The sequence below is a fragment of the Dicentrarchus labrax genome, unplaced genomic scaffold (assembly GCF_905237075.1).
Source record: "Dicentrarchus labrax unplaced genomic scaffold, dlabrax2021, whole genome shotgun sequence".
In the NCBI taxonomy this organism is placed as follows: domain Eukaryota; kingdom Metazoa; phylum Chordata; class Actinopteri; family Moronidae; genus Dicentrarchus; species Dicentrarchus labrax.
This window is the reverse complement of record NW_026136709.1, coordinates 18,180,848-18,201,725: the sequence shown is the minus strand read 5'-3', so window position 1 is coordinate 18,201,725 and position 20,878 is coordinate 18,180,848. Positions and strand designations below refer to the sequence as shown.

Here is a 20,878-nt window from a genome sequence, read left to right as displayed (position 1 = left end):
GGCTGCTCAGTGATCTTTAACAAAGTTTGCGTGAACCCCCAAACCCATCGATGAGTCTCAAGCGAGACTTCATGACACCAATACCAATTAGAGCAAGAGCAGACATTTACTTAAGTGATGTTCAAACAGCATGTCTGCCCAATAAAGTCCCCATTACTCTCATGTCATGTTTTCCTTAAGACGCATTCAGCTCAATGACCAGGGCTCATTCTTTCACAGCTTCAGCTGATGACATATTTTTCATTAAGCTAAGTGGGTTTTTAGAACCCAAGGTTGATATTTTGAAAGCTTTAATGGGTTTTGATTGCTCACTGTGAGTGGCCTATGTTCTCCTACAGCAGATTGTGGTGCTAACCAGAGTTAATTTCTTCCACATGCTGTAATGGACATACTGGGAAACAATAGGCATGGAGGAGGAGACATGACGCAGAAAGGACTTTTACCTGCATTCTGTTTTAATTGAGCTGTCAAAGCGTTTATATATGTAGCCATCTAGACACCATTTTACTTTTTCAGATTTATTCTTTGTTGAAGAATGTCAATCACAACAACACAAGATATGCTTGCAGAGAAACTTTTTATCTACTGAGATATGCATGTATTTCTGTCTATAGCTTACATTCATTTACGTATTTTACTTCTCAGGTGATCATACGTTAAGGTTTTAGAGTTGTTTGCAAATTATAAAAGAAAAATAATACATTTTGGTCTGGTATGGCCAAGTAAGGCTAGTTTTAGCTGAGTTAGCTAACTCTATGACTCTTCTAAACTTCTGTTACACTACATTTTTGCCAAGTGCCACATGTTTCCACAGTCTGTTGTTTAGCAAAAGCTACATAGTCTTGCTTTTATAAAACCTTGAGGAGACAGGCATCCTCTGTGGGGCAGTCAGACCCTAAATCAGTCGTATAAGTAGTGTTTGTGTTGGGGGAAAATACCTGAACCAATTCAGTGCAGCGGCTCTGCAAACACTAGTTCTAAACATGTAGCAGAGAATTATTACATGTCAAACACTGTAGAAATGAAATATGAAATATCAAACAGTGTCCACAGTGATTCACAAGTGCATACACAGAATTCATTTACCAAGATTTTCCTGAGTCAGTTTCTTGTTTTACTCTTATACCACTGAAATGTTTATCTTTGGCATTTTCAAACAGTTGTACGAGTGGAGAAGTGTCATGAAGTGAGTTAACATTAACCACCATAATCTATCAAGTAAGCATATAGCGGAAAAACACCTAAGGGTATTGACATGACCTTTTTCTAAGTATTGTGTTATTATCTTACAAAAGTTTAAATGATGTTACAGGTGTTAGATATTGTTCTCGCACTGTAATGGTTGTGAAAGGGGCTACAACTGTTAGTTTTCTACATATTGTCAATACCATGTTTCTTACTGAATGCACTCTGGGGGGAGACACTGGTTTTTAGACAGCAGCCCAGGATTGAGTGTTGTGGGATGAGCGTTGTGCTTCTGTCTTTGCAAGTTACTAATTAGTCCCATTTGCAGCACACGCCTGGGCCATAGCAGAGGGTGACTTTGACAAAGTGCCTGGGCTGAAATACACTCTAAGCTCCACGCTGCAATACTGCACTAGCGATTAAGTGGCAGAGGGCTAATGGTCAGGGGAGGGGGTAGGGGATGTGTGTGACCTGGTGTTAGGTGGGTAGCATCCTGGCTCTTTTTCGTCTAACAAGTCTCTTTACTCCGCTTCTTAATCCCAAATTGAATCTACAAGGTGCCCTTGGGAAAAGTACTTAATCCTGAATAGCTCCAATAACTTCCAAGCAATGCATAATGTCGGCAAAATACGTTGTTGCACCTAAAGGTGCTCAGTTAAGACAGCATTTTGTAATATATATTGATTGATAGCTTGTAGTTTAGTTTGAAGGTGACGCTGAAATGGTAATTCTGTTAAGGACTGCGTTCTAATTGATGGCAGGCTCAAGGAGGTTTGAACAGCTGCCTCTAGCTCCATACACCTTGGCGATATGGCAAGTCCTTTACAGACAATTATCCGCGCACATTAGCACTGCTAAGCATGCATGCATGCTCACAAACCTCAATGGCTGGAATAACAAGAGACGAATTTAGTTAGTAGAAAATGCCAGGTGCCTGAATAAGAGGATTAATTACATCCTGAAGGGGGTATTTAAGATGTGACATGGCTTGCCTCTCAAAGCAACACGACTATGACATCTGAATATGACAGGTACTCGGGTGAGAGGCGGCTGGACGGACTGAGCTTTGTCTTTTTCTCAGCCTGAGAATCTAATTAAACTGAACACGCTCAAATAAAGGAAAAGGCCAGGTTCAATCCCAGTGTAATCTATACCTGCTGTGGCTCATCGCGTGAAAGTCACGACGCTGAGGTCAGAGGGAGACGGGTCAGCCTGTGATTAAGATATTAGCATGGCCTTTTGTGTGCTTTTCTTAACCCTTTTCTTAAAAAGTGTGTGTTGTTGTAGCTCTGTGCCAGATTCTTACTGCGGTGACTGCACTAAATCGAGAACATTACAGCTGAAGGCTAGATATAAATCTGGCTGCCTTGTGTAATATCGAGAGGGAAATGCAATTTTTCAATTCTAATCACAAACAAGACACACACCTGGGTGTGTGCACAGATGAACACACTTCCTTTGAGTGTAACACCACAAATTAAGGGATGATGTGTCCTATTACATGTTCGACATAATGCTATGCTTCTATAACATTGGGTCCTTTGTGTTATAGCACCAAGGAGCCCTTTTACATTCGTGGATCCCTGGGTAGGTGTAGTGACCCATGATTAGAGCATGATGCTTGAATGTCACTCATTAATAAACTACCTGAGCTGGAGGTTTTATTCCCTGTTTGTATGGCCTGTTTTTTTGTTATGGGATCTATTCCTTGTAAGTGGACCACCTGAGGGTTCAGCAAATCACACACTGCACCCTTCATGTTTAAGTGTTCATCACCTTCATCAGCACCTCTCATAGCTGCACGCAGAGCCAGAGGGTTCCTCCAAAGTCTGCACTTTTATTTCCTCTTCCAAAGACAAATGTCAAGTATCTGGGCTTTAGCAGGGAGCACGGCCCACCCGTCTGCCGCCAGTGGTGTGGAGACAGCTAGATAAATGCGCGGCTACAATGCGTCTGGCTTGCACCGGAGGCAAGGAGTCACAGCGCAATGCGAGGCCGTGCCGTGATAGCGACAGAAGGATTTTAATCATCGCCTCTCCCCAGGAATGACACCAGCGCCGCACGGGGTAACAGAGATAGAGAGCGAGGGGGGCTGGCACCCAGCAGACAAACAACAGCCTTGCAACATCGCCGCGTGTATTAGCAGTGTTGCTCGGTGAGAAGTATGTGTGCTTCTGGCCAGGCGGGAGGAGAAACATGTCGCTGTTTTTTTTTTTTTTAGCTTGCTGGAATCAGGATTCATGGCATCATTAACCACAGCCAATATCTCTAAGGCTCCAACACACCAAGCTGATATTAAATAAGTATATCAATTGTGTGTGAAACCTATCCATGGTTTAGTGAGAGCATTCATTTGTCTCACTGCTGGCTGCACAATCTTGACATCTTTTTCTAGTTTATTTCACCTTTAAGAGCCATCAGTTGCAGCTGTTATTATAATCCAACCATTATCCAGCTTCCTCTTCAACTTTACTTCTCCCGAATGTTTAAAGGTGCCTTTTTCAAGTCTAGACATGCATGCTTTGTCCCTGTGGTGGTGTTGTATGGAGTAGAGAACAGAAAAGTTTTGTTGTTTGTGTCTAGCTAGTATTAAGGGAGACTTGCTGGATTGAAGGCTTGAAGTAACCTTTCTGATGCAACTCAGTAAACAGGGTTCACAGGTGTCACTGCAGCAGGCACCAGAGCAGTGGTGGTGCTCTTTAATTGGCTACGAGGTTACACTGTGGAAGGAGCAACAGAGAAGTGATGAATGGGTGGATGGAGGACGGATGCAAGGGATAAACGGAGCAGATGGGTGAATATCCACAGCGCGGAGATAGATGCCTAAATTCTCAGCATAAAAGCATTAGGCTTTTTTTTAAAAAAAAAGAGAGAAACAGATGACATGTTTTGACTTGGTCGCTGAGGCTTAACCGAAGGAGAAAAAGGCAGCCCTGTTTTCCCCCACTGCTGTATGACAACGTCCTACTGTTCATTATTTGATGCAGGACTGAAATGACATGTTTTGTAGAGCAACAGCAAAAGATTATTGCTTTATTGACCACTGTCATCCCAATGTAAAGCCCACTGGCAGGGACTTTGGAGAAAAGAAGTGGACAACTCACTATAATTTAGCTAACTGAGCCATTTAGTTAGAGCAGCCAATAACAGTTTTCAGCTGGAGGGACTGTAATGACATTAATAAAGGATGGCAGAGAAAGAGAGAATTAAACACTTAATGGAATTGTTTATTTTCAAGTACAGCCATGGTTGACGGTCAAACAGCATCTTCATTTTTCTCTTGAAGTCTTTTAACCCACTTTTCCTGATTTGTTTGTCCTTCGTCCTTTGTTCCTGGATTGATCTTAATTACTAATGTGTGTGTGTGTGTGTAAGAGAGCGTGTGTGCTTCTACTTGAGCTATTCTTGTGTGAATCAGACTTGCAATTTTAAGAAATCCTTGCTCAGGATTAACCAAGAGTCAGAGTCAGTTCAGACATTGCACATACGAGGCCTGTGGTTTCGCACCCAGATAAAAAACAGCACACTCAAAGCTAAAATACACAATTGGTGAAACCTGTTGGAGAAGCACATGCATAAATAAATAATGTAAAAGACCCTCATCAGCTTTTCTTTGGTATAAACCGTACACCCCTTACTTCAAGGACATGCCTCACCTGAAACGATGTTCTGCCCCCATTCCCCTCGGTAGGGAAACAAACTGGATATATAGCGAATCCCTTTGAAACACAGAAAGAGCTTTTTAAAACATTGAAAATGGATGTTATATGCTACATGGAACAGTGTATGGAACAAACTGTCATCTAATAGTTTTCACCAAGTTTTAGCAATGGAAACTCAGAGAGGAAGCGACCATTATAGAAGGTCCTTACACTTCATTTTGAGTTGTGCTTTGGTGACCTGATGAATGTAAGTCCAATTTCACTTTCATTTTTGCTTTTGTTCGTTGGACAAGTAGTGTGTGGTGGGTTTGAACAGACCTTTTTTATTAAAGAGAAGGTAAAAACAAGGTTTATGAGACTGTACCAAAACAGTGAAGCTGTTTTTGTAAAATAAACCAAACTGAAAGACGCTAAAACACACACATAAACATAGTTCTCTGTCACCGTGAGTGACACATTTCACATACATTGTTATTTGACCCACTGTAACATTAACATAGTCCAGCTTTTGAATAAAAAAATAAATCAACTTGAGAAATCTGCAAACTTTCTTAAAACGTACCTTAAAGAAAACACAATTCTCGTCATGGGCACAGCCAACTGAGAATTCTTCATTAGTAGATCTAATTAACAAATAATAATTTTTTTCCCTTCCTCGTGAGAGTGGGCCTCAATTACATGTCAAATTTCTGTGTAATTTAAAGGATTATGAGAAATTCTTCAGGTGCCAACTCTAAGGAAGAACCCCCCTTTGATCTGCTTCATCAGGCTGTGAATGTGATAAAGCAGCTAAAAATGATTCATTTATTCAGGAATGTGTGCTGTGGCTTTGTGGGGTTCGTAATGAGTAATCTTCCATGTTCTGTGGGAATCTTTAATAAGTGCCATTTAATGAATGAAACACATTGTGTGGTAAGTCATTAACTTTGAAAGCAACAGTGATTGCTTTTGAAGGATTAGGACACTTTTCTTTGCATTTAAATGCATGGCGTTAATTTTTCTGGAATTATCATCTTTGTAGTTAACAGATAAAGTTGAGATGGGAAAAATGTCATTAATGAAAAGATTTCTCTTCAAGCCTTTTAGTATTTTGAGCATGTGTACCATATCTTGGCTTAACACTAGTTGTTTCATACAGCAGCTCAGGTGCAAGCAGAAAACTACAGACAAATGCCAGTCATTTGATGGCAGTGTTGTCACATCTCTGATCCTGTTCTGATACAGATCAATCATGACAGGACAACAGACAGATAATGCCTCCCCTGGCGGCTAAAATGTCCCCTTGCATGTGCTCACTTTTCTGACAACGTCTTAACATTAACTTCATCATATGTCAGACTACTAAACTATGTGGAGTGACAGCACATTTGAGGGCATATTCATTGCTGTTGTGTAAACAAGCAACCAGCCATTATGGACATCCCCCATTTACCTCAAGTCATGTTTTCTTACTACCTGAAGAATTGGAGTGAACAGGTTTTTCCAGTCTGAATTAATGTTTTTCGACCATCCATTTTGACATGAATAGATCCTTCTAGTTCTACTTGTCAACTAAGAGTTGAAGTCATTTTAGTGCTTGAAGTGTAATTTTGTTGATGTCTTTTAGCCACTTTTTGTGTGGTAGCCTACAGTTGAAGCTTTTTCAATGCTATTATATTAAAGACCATCACTTGCAATGACCTGGAGGCATTAAAAGCTCTGTATTTTCTGATGACAATCAATCCTCTTGGTGGAAGAAGCACTAGCAAAATACAGATGAATATAACATTTGTAAAACATGTATTCTGCCTGTCACCTAAAGCAGTGATTCCCAATGTGGACTATATTGCTGAACTAATTATTATAGAAATTAGATTTTTAAAATAAATAAGCTATCATTTGTGGGAAAACCAGCAAGCAAACAGAGATTTCTAAACAGTTCAGTGACAGATAAATGTTTGAAACATACTTAAAACAATGAATAAACAGTTAAATAGTTAGCTAAATGTATGGATAAATGGTTTGATATAGCGTAAGTAGTTACCTTAAAGTAATGATAAATGGTTTAAATAGATTATTAGAATCCATGATGGTAATTGGTAAAAGGTTAGCCAGTTAGTAGTTAGATAATGGATAAAGGGTCTTTAGCTAAAACTAATGGACAAGCAGTTGAAATACTCAGCTAAAAGTGGTTAATTGGTTGAAATGTCCAGGTTCAGCCACTCCAAATGATATTGGTGTAGCATAAATGCCAACTTAACCAAATCAACCAAACATGGACAGTTATATGTTAAAACATTATTGTGCTATCCACTTATATATTTAGTGTTAAATAACATTCTGTTCAAAATCTATTCAAATAATCTGTGGGTATGGTATCTAATTGGGAACCGCTGACCTAAACCTCTCTCCCTCTTTTCCTCTCTCTTCAGGTGTCATCAGAACAGCTCTTCCCAACATGGACCGAGAAACGAGGGACCAGTATGTGCTCGTCATCCAGGCCAAAGACATGGTCGGCCAGATGGGTGGCCTGTCCGGCACCACCTCCGTCACTGTCACGCTAACTGATGTCAATGACAACCCGCCTCGGTTCACTCACAGTAAGACTCCTGACTGTTCCTACAGGGTCGATTAAGCTTGTCATGTACAGTACATGCCATGTTCTCAACAGCTATTGAGCAATCTGCATAATGCATGTTGTTTTGTTCCAGCTGAATGGGGCTAAAGATCTATTATCGCTAGAAGAATACTTGAACTTAGAGAACCAAATAAGGGCAGACTTGTGTTGTATGCAATGAATGCAGAGGTACAAAAAACAACTGGGCTGTTAATCAACCTATGAAAAGAAATCTTTGGAAAATATTAAATTTTTCTTAACTGGAACAACACTGTAGAATTATTTCTCCAGTATTTTGTGGTAGAATACAGTTCAACAGAAAGTACTCATACATATTAAATCCTCATCATTAAACTTCATCTAGCACGTTTTCTAAGGTTATGGTAACTGCCTTTCCAACCCTATTCTCTATTTATCTTTGTAACTTCCCTACATTTGTATTTTCAGCAAACATTTGGACTTTTACGATCAAATTAAAAAACAGCCTTCCTGCAAGGTGTGCACCTCCCTGCTTTACTCTTCATCAGAGCTGGGGGCTGCTTTGGCGTTGGAAACCAGGATCAATCAGGCTCCGTTTTTTTGTTGTCAGCCTATTTCACGGACTGCTAATGGGTTCCAGGCCGAGCTTTAGGATTCAAAGGCATGCAGTGCTTCTCATGATAATCCGAAGCGCCGGCAATCGGTTTACCACTGATAGCCGAACCACTGTCTGGCTGGTGCACCAACCACTGGACTGCCATGAAGCAGAGTCAATTTGCTGGCCCCTGGGGGGAAAGAAAGGTTCAAGTTTGCACAACAAGTCATCAATGCCGTTTTAACCCAGTGCTGTCACACTGGGAAGAAAGAGACTTTGGAGGAGTTTGGGGTTTTGCTTCTGTTGTCGCGTTCCCAGGGTCATGGGTCAGAATCGATAGACCATTATGGAGCATCAGAGCTGATAGAGTCAGGAGCACCTAGTCCTTGGAAGAAACGAGTGGAAAGAAGCCAAGGTTAGCTGCATGAGAGAACAGGCTGTGGGGGAAGGTGGGGGTAGAGGGGAAAAGAGGTAGGTGCAGGGGCAAAACGGAGGGAGGAAAGCAATTCTTTGGTCTTTTAAAGAGCTGCTATTCCACGGCAAATTAAAAAGCCATTACAAAGATTACATGGCGGCAAACAATGTCAGGCAGATTAGCATTTAGACAGTGGCTGAGGGAGACACTGTGAGGAACATAGAAAGGTCTGGTAATGAGCTCTGCCATGGTGATTGGAGAGATTATGATTATGAATATGATTCCCTTCTTTATTCTTATAAGAGTACTTTAAATCCGAAGGGTCAGACAAAAGCTCAAGGAACACAATGGAGAGTTTCGGAGTAATAGAATCTTCAAGTGGACTTTTCATCCCAAGAAAGGTACCAAAGCGATCGGAGTCCGACTCATGTTGTTTTTTTCTTCTTACTTTCTCAAGAGATAACCTATTACATCCAGATAGCATTTACTGAGTTTTATATTTTGCTGGATATATTACTCCAGCTTTAAAACTTTGACAACTGAAATTAGTCTTTGCTTTCTTTCACTTTTCTATTACCGTCTTGAGTGCCTGTGCTGCAGTAGGAAGTGAAAGCAAAGTGCTGTATTCCATGTGTGTCACTACTGCTGCCTGTCTGTGTTATGCAACATGAATTTATTGAGTAACCACAAAGGCGAATCAAAGCTGAAGGGGTATAACAAAAGCTGAGCCGCTTGAAGGTGAGTTGGTGGTGAAATAAGCACATCCATTACTAGCGTCCGCTCCTGTCTTTCCTTTTCCAGAGAGCTATCAGTACACGGTGCTGGAGTCGCTGCCAGTGCAATCTGTGGTGGCCAGAATCAAAGCAGCTGATGCTGATATAGGCTCAAACGCAGAGATGGACTATAGGATCATGGACGGCGACGGACCTGGCATGTTCAACATAACAACAGATGAGGACACACAAGATGGGGTCATCATCCTTCTGAAGGTACTGCATATGAAAACAGTTAACATAGCAGTGATGTTCTGTCCGTAAATGGTACTACACCTCCCCTCCTCAGTCAAGAATGTTAATGTGTTAAGTATGTTGGGAAAATCCATTTGCATTAGGGGATTTGTCTAAGCGCCAGAATTTTTCTAAGCAGACACTGTGTGGGCTGGACTTTCAAATATAAATTTATATTAATTCATGCCAAATTAGCCTATTTTTGTTAAATATTTTCACAAAAGTAATTATTATACTTCATACTTCATAATGATAAATAGATACTTTAAAGTATAAAACGCTCCCAGGCCTTCACTGAGGAGGCAGTTCACTGATGGTTAAAAACTTGTAATTCTGGACACATAATTGCAGAATGCTGTCGTTTGCAGAAAATATTAATCAGCATTTTTATGCTATTATTATTGTGCATGTGAAGTACATCAATCTGATGTGAGCAACCGTGATTTTGATCATGTTCCTACCCTGTACGACAAAATATATGGCCAACCCACAGATATGAATGAATCTTAAAGCTCAGTGTGATGACTTTTTCATAGAGAAATATTAAAGCATATAAAAAATCATAAAAAGTCCTAAACCCAAAACAAATTGATACTATTATTAAGTGGTTTCTGTGCAGCCAAAGAGTGACATAGCTTATTTCTGAGCCATACAGCTCCATTGTTGTTTCCCATGTTATATAAAATACATCAGTGAGTCACACAGTTGCACTGGGTGACGTGTTCTGTCACATGAACATGGGAACTGTAGTTTATTTTGAGTCCCATATGCACCATCTGTTGTAAATATTTACTAGAACACCAAATGTGTATTAATCTCCAGCTAAAAAAAGTCACCAATGAATGCACTATTACTCCTGTTTCGAGTAACTTAGCTAGCTACAGTCATCAACTTATTCAGGAACTTACTTAGACTTAAAAAATAAAAAAAGAATTATGCATTTAGTAGGAATGAAAAGGCATTGTACACAGACAATCGGGAAGTATTAAGAGACAGACTTTTGGTCTGTTCATTCTGTGGTTATAATAAAAAAAAAAAACATGTCTCTCAATTTACTGTGATCTTTTAGCACCAGGCTGCATATAGTTGTTTACAACAGGTTAACTGCCTCTCCCAGTTTCCCTTTCTCCTCTTTACCAGTCTTACTCTGACTCAAAATGTCTTTTCCCCTTTGGATTAAGTGATAATCACTAATGACAAATCAGCATTGACTATCTCTAACACCTTTGATCAAAGTAAACACCCATGGTTAATCAAACCACATGGGCACACAGAGATCACTGTAGGGATTGATGGAGGGAACAGAGACATTCTAACACTGAAAAAAACATTCCCCTCTTACCCTGGAAACCAAGATGCTATGAAATAATGTCATTAATATCTGTCTACATAAATTAATACAATTTCTAAAGCTAAATGTGGAACAAAGCCACTTATTTGTTGCTACAGGAAATATGTTGCACGTTCTTGCCTCACTTTTGTATGCACCAGAGATCATGGCTCATACTTTACATTTCAGGGTTTCAGACTTGAAATGGTCGGTTCAGGCTTCATGGATGTGACAGTTCATTGCTGCAGCTCTTTTGTAAGAGAGGGAGAGCCATTGTTGGACACAAGCAATTCTTGTCAGATGGGCCAATTTGATCCTTTGTTTGTTTTGCACCAAACTCAGACAATTACAACATTGGAGAGAGTCACTGACAATGAAAGTGTCAAATCAATGTTCTCCTGCAGTATATTATATGTTGCAATGGGGAGTTCCAGACAAAATGACAAAATGTTTCAAAAGCATTCATTTCAGAATGCGTTTCACCACGGTGTGTGCCTTTCTTAAAATCAATATTATTGCTTTCACAGCATGAAGTAACTCTAATCTATCAGCAAAAGACTTTGTTTAAGTCTGATTCTGTGTTAAATTGAAATGGGTCTTTAGAATAAACATCTTTAATTGGGATCAATATCTCATTGTATGAATGATTTCCAAATTACATGCATATATAAGCTGTTCCTTTATCCTTGAAATGTGCAGTAACCATTGCAGTGTAATCTTTCCAACAAAGAACTGAACATTTCTTGCCACCTCTAACCCCATGTGTCTTATTTTGACAAGAAAAGTGAACATCTCTCGCATATGTTTATGTATTCTTCCTGTCTGTCTCTTCCAGCCTCTAGACTTTGAAACAAAGAGCAGCTTTTCTCTGAGAATCGAAGCAACAAACAGGAATATTGACTCCAACTTCTTAAGTCTTGGCCCATTTAGTGACACCACATCTGTCAAGGTGACAGTGGAAGACGTGAACGAGCCACCTGTCTTCTCCACGGCACTCAGCAAGATGGTTGTTTCGGAAGACGCCAAAGTGGGCAGCTCAATTGGGAGAGTCTCTGCCCATGACCCAGACACCTCCAACAACGGCATCAGGTACTAACAATTTGCTGTTGCAAACTGTAAATCTCCTTGCCATTTCAAAAGTGAAATATCTCTCCTCATGTAACTCTTCCACTCATAATTCACTTTAAATCAGAAAAGTGTTAATGCTTCAGAGCGGAAATCCCAAGAATAAATCCCACTAAAGCTCCCAAATCAAGTAACAAAGAAATGTTTTAATATAAATGGGTTAATCTATTCAAATGCTCCACATTGTCTACAAATACAGAATCCATAGACCATCGAAAGTCCCTGTGTGGCTGTCACAAAGACGATGCCAGATGGTGGGAGGGCTAAGGAGTGCAGCATTTGCAAAACTGAAATGCCATCTTGAACGAGAGAAGGGCATTCCTGCAGGAGGGTCAAGGCTCAACACTTGTGCTGTGGCATTTATGCCTCAAAACAAGCACTCACATTGCCAATCTGTGCAGTGTCACTCTCGAGATCCCCACCTATTTTGCATTAATTGAATGAATATTGTATGGTATTCATGCTTGGTCTGTTAGGATTGTTAGTAATCTTAATCAGAAAATCTAATTACTCCACCATTGTAGCTGTAAATTGCCTCTTTTTGCTCCTGTGACTGTTATCAGCGTCTGCAATATATTTCACTACATCTGTTGAAATTAAAATTATTGTGGAACTAATGCAGCCACAAGAGTCAAATTACATTGCAATAATACCCTTTGGATGTAGGCTAATTGAAGTTGTAATTTTCTCTAGAAATACGAGTTGCTGTGTATTGAAAGGGTTTGATCAGTGTTGTGTGCTAAGGGACAAGTAGACAGCCTTCAATTTTATCAAAATTTAATAGGGTTTTGTTTCACTCATGCTGCAAAGTTTCTGCTGCATTTCTGAATTCACAGTAATCTCTGGACTTTTATTAATTCTTTTTACTTTTTAAACTCATCATCTAAATGCGATTCATTGATGATTGATGAAAGTTCTCTGTATTGACTGAAAATCTTCAGTGTGATTGTTGCAGTTTGATGGCAGAAAACGATCATAATCTTTTCCTACAAGTAGAAGAAACACTAAAATGTCAAATCAATAACACTATCCAAAAGCAATTTTTAAAAAGCATGTTGGTTGTGTATTTTTGTCCAGGTACTCCATTGACAGAAACACAGACTTGGAGCGCTTCTTTAATGTGGATGCTCTGAGTGGGGTCATCAGCACAGCCAAGCCACTGGACCGAGAGGCCAACTCCGTCCATAACCTCACAATATTTGCCATCGAGAGCCGTAAGTTTATTTACAGCACACACTCTCAAATCTGCTATACCAGTCGGAGTTGACCGTGTGCTAAACCCTTTCCACAAGCAACAACTGTCCAATTAAAGCCTAGCAACCGTAATGGCAGATCTGTAAAGCTCTGGAGTTCTCGAAATGTTGAAGCACTGCATTTCAGTAAAAGTAACAGATGAAGCAACAGTCTGATCTTATATAGGCCTAGTAGAACTAGGACTACGTAGCTCAACACTGTTTATTTTTATTTCTTTGACATCAATCACAAACCTGTGAGGATGCTACTGTATCATGCATGTACACATCAAGTACACATTTGAGGCTCCTTTTACAAGATTCTCATATTAAAACAAGTTGTTAACACGCTGAAAGAATTGAGGTCAGCAGTTTTCAACAAACTAATGGAGCTAATTAGGCTGTGAAAAGTGGTCGCTGGAAAAAAGAAACCTCTGTTTGTCTACATCTATTTGAGATTAAGGACCCATTGTTTAAAAAAATACTTTGAATATTGAGTAGTAAATCTGCCAAAAGAGCTGAGCAAATGGTCAGTTTAGGCAGCTGCTTGTTTGTATCCCTGTGGAAAAGTACATAAAACTCCTTTATGTCCTGTTATCCTCTTCATAATGTCCCATAGCCTTCTCTGTTGCGGACAATGCAGTTGTTGGGGTTGTTGTAGGGCTGTCAGGGGAATATTAATTCACACGCAGGACAGTCGTTTTGACCTCCATGTGTCCCTGAGCCGTGGGGACAAGATGCTGACTAAGGGTGGGCGATCTCACCCACGGGTGATCTATGTTAATGTGATGTGAAAAAGAAATGCCGCCTGCCATTTTGTTCACCTCTCGATGGCTCGAAGGACACAAGTGCCTTTTTTCCCCAGCGTTTCTACCATTCCACTGCTATCACGCAAACTCAATGGACAACAGTCCTCAGCGCACGATCCGCCAAGCACTCAAGACAGCTGTGTCACATCAGTATAAGTTAAAAAGTACGACCAGCCTGTCAGCCTGGCAGTTCCTCTGCTTTCACATCTTCAGGCCGAACACTGTGTGAAGAAAGATATTCATTTTTTTCAAAACCTTTTCATCACTCTTTGCTTCAAAGATGTGTTTTTATTTACATCTAACAGCGCACAGACAGTACTCTGTTGATTCCCGAGTGTGAGCACTCGCCTGATATAGCAACAAAGAGAAGGCGGCATATAATAATAGCCATATGAAATGTCACAACAGTCCTTCATGCATGAGGTACTGGCTTCTGACATATAGTGACACTCGGGCACTGTTTCCAGCTGAAAACATCTTTGAGTTCACGGACTGGCAACAAAATCCACTGCCCTGTACGCCTTATGACAGTATTTATAGTAAATGGGTTCTTTGTGACTGGAAAGAGTGCAGGGACTCTTTGGTTGAGGGATGTTGTGCATTTGAGCTGCAGTCACTCACATTTCATCCGCTTTACCCAGACCACGCCAATGACAAGAAGTCTGTGGCCCGAGGCTCCACGCGTCCTTTTTATCACCATCAAATCAGCCGGCCCTAATGTCACCGCGTCATCTCTGGCCGGCATGGCGGCAACGCCAGGCCAAATCATCATCTTGCACACAGACGCAGCCATTTAGCCATCAGTGTGTGTCAGGCAGACAGAGGCGTGAAGCCCACTGTGGAAGATGGCTCGTCCGCAAGCGCAGCCTTCCCCGACAGCGAGCCTGTACCGAGTGTAATCACTTTGGCTGATCCACAGCAGAATGGGTAACTACGCCAGCTGTTGGAAGCCCGATGCATATTTCATTACAGCAGCACTTTTTTTTGCCTCCTTTGTGATTAATTAAAACACATGAGAAAGATCAATATTCCATAATTTGGCCAAGTGCATCAATGCAAAGTTAAGGCAGAATTAAAGTGTTTAAAAGAAAGTTTGTTGAATGCTGTGACATGAACAGGGGACTCTCTTCTCTCTCTTCTCTTTCAGAGGACCCAACCCAAATTGGAAAAGGCATCACTCTCATCACAGTGCTGGACATAAATGATAACGCCCCGGTCTTTGCCATCGACTATGAAACTCTCCTCTGTGAAAACGCCATGCCAGGACAGGTAAGACCCAGCAAAATCTCTGCAGTTGGTCCAGCTTCCCCTCCTTCCCCTCTCTCTCTCTTCACACTGGCTTGAAGTTTGACTCACAAAGATAGCCTGCTGACTCTCATAGCCATTAAAACCTTTTCTTGCTCCTCAAAACAAGTCCACTGTGCACATATACGCCTCACTGCTTGAGGTCATTCCACAGAGACGGCATCATTAGTATGAGACACATCCTTAAGATTTAATAGCACGTATCTTAGGTGTTATCGTTCATTAGAGATGTTGCTCTCATTCCATACTGTCAAAGCCAACTAAATTAATGACAGTGCTTGACTCTGCCTGTGGTCTTAAACCACAATAATATCACGGTGTAATGTGATACCTCATGCCGGGATGGAGTGGCGCTCCACTGCAGTTTGTCTTTCCGTTCTGAAGACCTGTGTAATTAGACTATCACCACGCAGGGCAGCGGTGCAGAAGATGCATCACAATATCAAACAAAAAGGGGACCCTGGGAGATTTCAGGGCTTGGAGATTTGATCCAGAAAGAAGGAGGGAAAAGAAGCTGTATCCATGCATTGCATTTTCCCTGTGTTTAGCATTTGGCCCCTTTTATGCTAAATGACTTGTGTGTCTGCGGCGGCGATTCGTCTGCTCTTGGCATTTGGAAAATACAATCAGAGGGGAAGGGTAAAAGAGGCGTGTAGTCCTGAAAACGTACAATTGATCAGAATGATGCATTGTATTGGAAATGGCTATTAGGCCCTTTTAAATATGTTATTTGCATTCATATTTCGGAGTTGTTTGTCACCGTGCTCACGGAAGGGTGAACTAAAATAGCAAATGATTTCATTTGCAAAAAATGAGAGACTATATTTCATGTGTGCATTTGTTTGTTTTTTTCTGTAAGCATGATGCTTGACCACAATGTGGCTCTTTTATCAGTGAAGTTATGGAGCTATACAGGTGAAGGTTTCTGAGGTTGTTGGTTTTGAGCCACTAGAGCCACTGGAGGTTGGTGTGTTTGTCTTTGTCTCTTATTTATTCACTTAAAATTGCCCAAAAAAAGCAAAACTAAAAGGAGTTTAGTTTACAATTCAATACCTTGAGGTATTTTAAGATATTGCTGGATCTAAATTTAATTAATCAGATTTTAGCCTTAGGGTGCAGAGTATTTGCTACCTCTTTATTAGATGCCATCATTATTGAAGAATGCATTCTCCCAGCGCTGAATGCTGCTGCCACATATCCTGAGATGATTGTTGTCGCACGGTGATATCAAACTTGGAGCAAGCATAGCAACTATCTATCACCCATCAATACACCCTGACTTTCAAATTCCACACATAATTTGTACATTTCTTTCCACTAGCGCCTGATAAATTATGGCACAGAGCCTACGACAATACTGAAACAAAGTCATTCCCCAACAATCAAACTGGCCCCCAGGACATAGCAATGGCCATGGCCCATGACAGCATCATCAGCAGGAAAAGGTACAGCAAATCTGTAATTACTCAGCTGAAGCAGACAGATTGCTTACTCAATGCCAGTGATAGCTGAGCTGTGAGCCCCCCCACAGGTGTAGCTAGGAGCTACTCTGCTGTAAAGCGAGCGGGGGCCTCTGTCCTCATCTGCCCAGCGAGAAGATGTACCGCATTCAAATTCTGCCCGTGCAGTCTTACAGTGCTGCAGTCGTAAAATGAGCTGCTATAGCTACAAGCTAGTTTTAACATGCTAATAGTCAAGATGCTCTCAGAATTTTAAAGTGGTGTGTATTACTGTGGGTGTCTGTGGTTTTGTGTGGAAATGGTTTTTACCTCTTTTACATTCAGCTGAAGCAAAAGAAGAATATTTCAAAGAATATCTGACTGATGAATTTAGAGACATTGCTTTCCACTTCGCATGCATTTAGTTATCCTGGTAGTTAACTGGCTACTAAATAACCTACAATATACTTGAATTTATGACGTTTAACACACATGATATTACATGTGAAATTATTGTTTTCACATGTGATTTCTTACATTTCTGAAAATCACATGCGACGATATGATGCGTATGTTCAACATGTGAAATAACCATAAACACCCCCATGTTCACTTCACATAACAAACATGTGGATTTGTGTTTCACTTTCACTCCTTCACTTTACTGTTGCAGTGAATGAAGTGCTTGTTCTCATTTTTATATTCACTAATTCCAATTTCTATTCAATCCCATTCAAATAAAGCCTTCTGTTTAGGCAACACTGAAGTGTACCAGTGGGATTGCACCTCCAGACTGAATAATGAAGGCAGGCAAAATGGAAATTTCATGATGAAATTTACACCCAAAAACACATACAGAGCAAAGGGAAAGAGAGAGGTTGACATTTGAATGCAAAACCCTGTTTGAATTACAACTAGGTGTCGGCTGTCTGTTAGCAGACAGACTGGGTGCACTCGTAACCTGTCAGATGTGCGCTTCACCACCCTCCTGATTCCTAATTAATTAAAATGCTCCTGTTGTGTACTGTATGTCCGGCCGTAGCAGTGAACAGTTGGCTGTACTGACTGCGTCTGCTTCCCTGTTAAGCTTTGTTAAAAATCTTAGGCCGCCCACTGGCTGTCACGCCCATTGGCTTATACACAGCTGTGACAAAGATGAAATAATAACATTTGCCAGTTGGGGCCAGGGTTGACTCTGTGGCTCTGTAGCACAGATTAACAGGGAGTACAGGGAAGGAATAACCTGCCATTTTTCAGGCCTAATTAAGGCCGTCTCGTGGCACTGGCTCTCTCCAGAGATGCCACTTGTTACGGATCATCGGTGCGTCTGTCTTCTGCCATAATATTAATTGATATTATGATGGGGTGGAGGGGGCAGAGGCAGTGGGGATGGTGGGGGTAGGGGGTCACGTTGTGCAATCACTTCAGTGTAACCATTACATACATGAGTGGACTTGGCATTCTGCTGCCCCCAATCTGCTCCCCTGCCCCTCCCTGTACTCCCGCAGCATCCCAGAGGAGTCTCAGCATCCTCTAGAGATTTGTGGGTGTTTAGAAGTCAAGAACAGAGGTTTTCAAACTGGGGGGGTGTGCCTGCAAAGGGGGTCTGCAGTTAGTCACACAGCTCATGGAGGCAATTGAGGTACCAAATCTTTTCTACCAGATTTCCCCAATTTGCGTCAAACCTACTCCTTCTCTGAGTCATAACTGCCAAGTCGACAAATACTGCATCCCTCTAGTGTTATTTCCGGACTTCACCCATCATCAAAGTCAGGTGAGATAGTATAAGGAGCAAGAGCTCCTCCAAAAGTCCACATTTAGAGGAGGTTGGATGGATGGATGGATGACTCAAACAAATGCAGGACTTTAAACACAGGAGACTGTTGTTCATATCCTGTGTGAAACCAAATGTAAAAGCCCACAGCTAACTAACTGACTCCATGGTAACATTAAACTTCCTGTTTTGTTATAGTTACAAAACTTAAAACATTATTAGCTCAAAATATAACTAGCCTTAATATAGCCATTAAAAATACCCATTAATATTGATAGTAATATTCTAATATACCCGGAACACTCTCCTATACTCATTCATATTAAGATATCTGCACTGTTTTGAAAACCTGTAGACATACAGATAAAAAACTTAAAACTATTTTAGTTGTCTCCATTTTGTCAGAGAGGAGACCCACATGGTCAGACTTTGAAAACTCCTGGTCAAGAACATTTAAAATGTTCTTCTTTTTCCTCCTATGATCAAAACTACCTGACTTCTTAACTACTGCCCCAACTGTCACATTAATCACACAAACAACAAAAAAATATCTTCACACCTCCAGGCTTCATTTAAATCATCAGTTTATCATAGGTGTTGCGTCAAGGTGGGGGATGAGAACAGATATGTCAGGGCGCAAGGAACGTGGAAAAACATTAGCGTGTGGCGGCGTAACATTTGTGCTATAAAAAGACAGAACACGGAGCAAATTTAATCTCAGATCTCAACGGGAGACCACTTTAGCCTCAGCAGTTCTGACTTGTCAGGAACATGCCAACAAACATGCACGTGTCAAGGCTAGTCTCAACAAATGATTCAGATAATCGATGAGAAATGAGAGCTCAGAAAGAAATGAAAAGAGATTGAAAGATGACATTTGCTGAACGGCACATATTGATCGCCATTAGAAATGTATCTGCGTGTGCGTGATGACAGCAGGGTGCGATGTGTGATGCTGTTGATCCGGCGGTGAACTTGAGGGTGCCACATGTGGGTGATGTTTGGGGGCGGCGATGTCATGGGAGCGGCGCAGAGTGAGGGGTGTGAAAACTGCAGGACCACCACATCCGCCATCAACACAACCCTTGGTGACAGCTGTCTTGTCTCCATGGCAACGAGTGCCTATTTGATGCAATGCTTATTTATACTCTTAGTTTAACTTTCAAGTGGCTGGCTTGATCTTATCGCATGACTCATCTGACAGACCAATTAAACATTTAAGACAATATAATATAAGTAGACTTTTTTAGAGAGCTAAAGGAGTAGATTTTAAAATTCAGCACTGTGTTTACTCTGCTAGTGTCGAAGAGGGGAAAGTGTTATTCAAGCTCATTATCTCTCCGAGTTTTTTCAGTCCCTCCGTCTAGCCATGCTACATTAGCTGGCATTAGTTTCCTCATTATAGAGGCCACATTTCTAACTGTCTCTCCAGTGAGAGTCTGAGTCGGCACAGATACAATGAAGCACAGACACCTTTTGTGTCATAGGTTCAGTGAATTATGGTTATTGTAGTTCACTAACATACTTCAGGTGTTTGGGAGGAGTAAATCTTTATTTTTTTTAACTGCACAACGGTGAGAACAGACAAATTTTAGCTGGCAGAATGTTATTTGTTGAATTACTGCGAGTATTGAGTGAGCAGTGAGTGAGTATTTTGGTCTGTGAAGGTTCAGCTCAATCATCCAGGTGGTATGATGTCTGGAGAAATTTGCATCTGAATCACAAGACTGAAGTCTTCAATCAGAAACTACACACTCAGAATTTGGCGTTGGATTAAAGACAGAAGTGTTTTTTTGATTATAGTTGAAGCTCATATGGTTGGATATCGTTTGAAACATGTTTGATATCAGTAGAATACTTGAAGTTTTGTGTAAATACCATGTGGAGAATAGATGTAAACAGTTTCTTCTACTTTTTTGTTTTCATTTAACTGAACATGCTAAACTGCTCATTGAATCAGTGTTAAATAGTAAATAGATCCTAAAATCATAAAAACGTTAAAAAAATGTCTAATATTCTGTTTTAGGTTGGGAAATAATAGAAATCACACTACTTGACACAACAGTTTTTTAATACTCAGTGATACAAACAGATTTCAATTGGGACTCAAAAAGTATTGAGATTCGATACCTGACACCTTTTTTTATTTAATAAAATATTCTGAATCGCATTACTTTTAACTGAAGAACTGAATGACAAACTTAAAAGTTCAGATAATTTTTCAATACTCAATGCTGCTACGGGTACATTTCTGTACAGTGTTTTGAGGTTCAATATCCAGCCCTGCTCATCTCTGTGATGCACCTTTTCAGTGCTCTTTTTATATGCATCTCTCTGTGGTAAGACATTTTAAATTGGATTTTGACATTGTAGCTGATGCCATGTGTTGATGAGTGTTTGTCATGTGTCACCTGACAGTGCTAGC

The 20,878-nt window shown here is 40.6% G+C and overlaps 1 protein-coding gene across 1 annotated transcript in view; it reads left to right on the top strand.

The window, feature by feature from the left end:
• LOC127369555 (cadherin-7-like) overlaps positions 1 to 20,878 on the top strand; it is a 94,381-nt gene that overhangs the window by 54,404 nt on the left and 19,099 nt on the right. Inside the window, exons 5-9 of the mRNA XM_051411038.1 lie at positions 7,259 to 7,426; positions 9,234 to 9,421; positions 11,605 to 11,858; positions 12,972 to 13,108; positions 15,083 to 15,204. Of these exons, the coding sequence (XP_051266998.1) occupies positions 7,259 to 7,426; positions 9,234 to 9,421; positions 11,605 to 11,858; positions 12,972 to 13,108; positions 15,083 to 15,204 (869 nt within the window). The remainder of the gene's footprint in view (positions 1 to 7,258; positions 7,427 to 9,233; positions 9,422 to 11,604; positions 11,859 to 12,971; positions 13,109 to 15,082; positions 15,205 to 20,878) is intronic.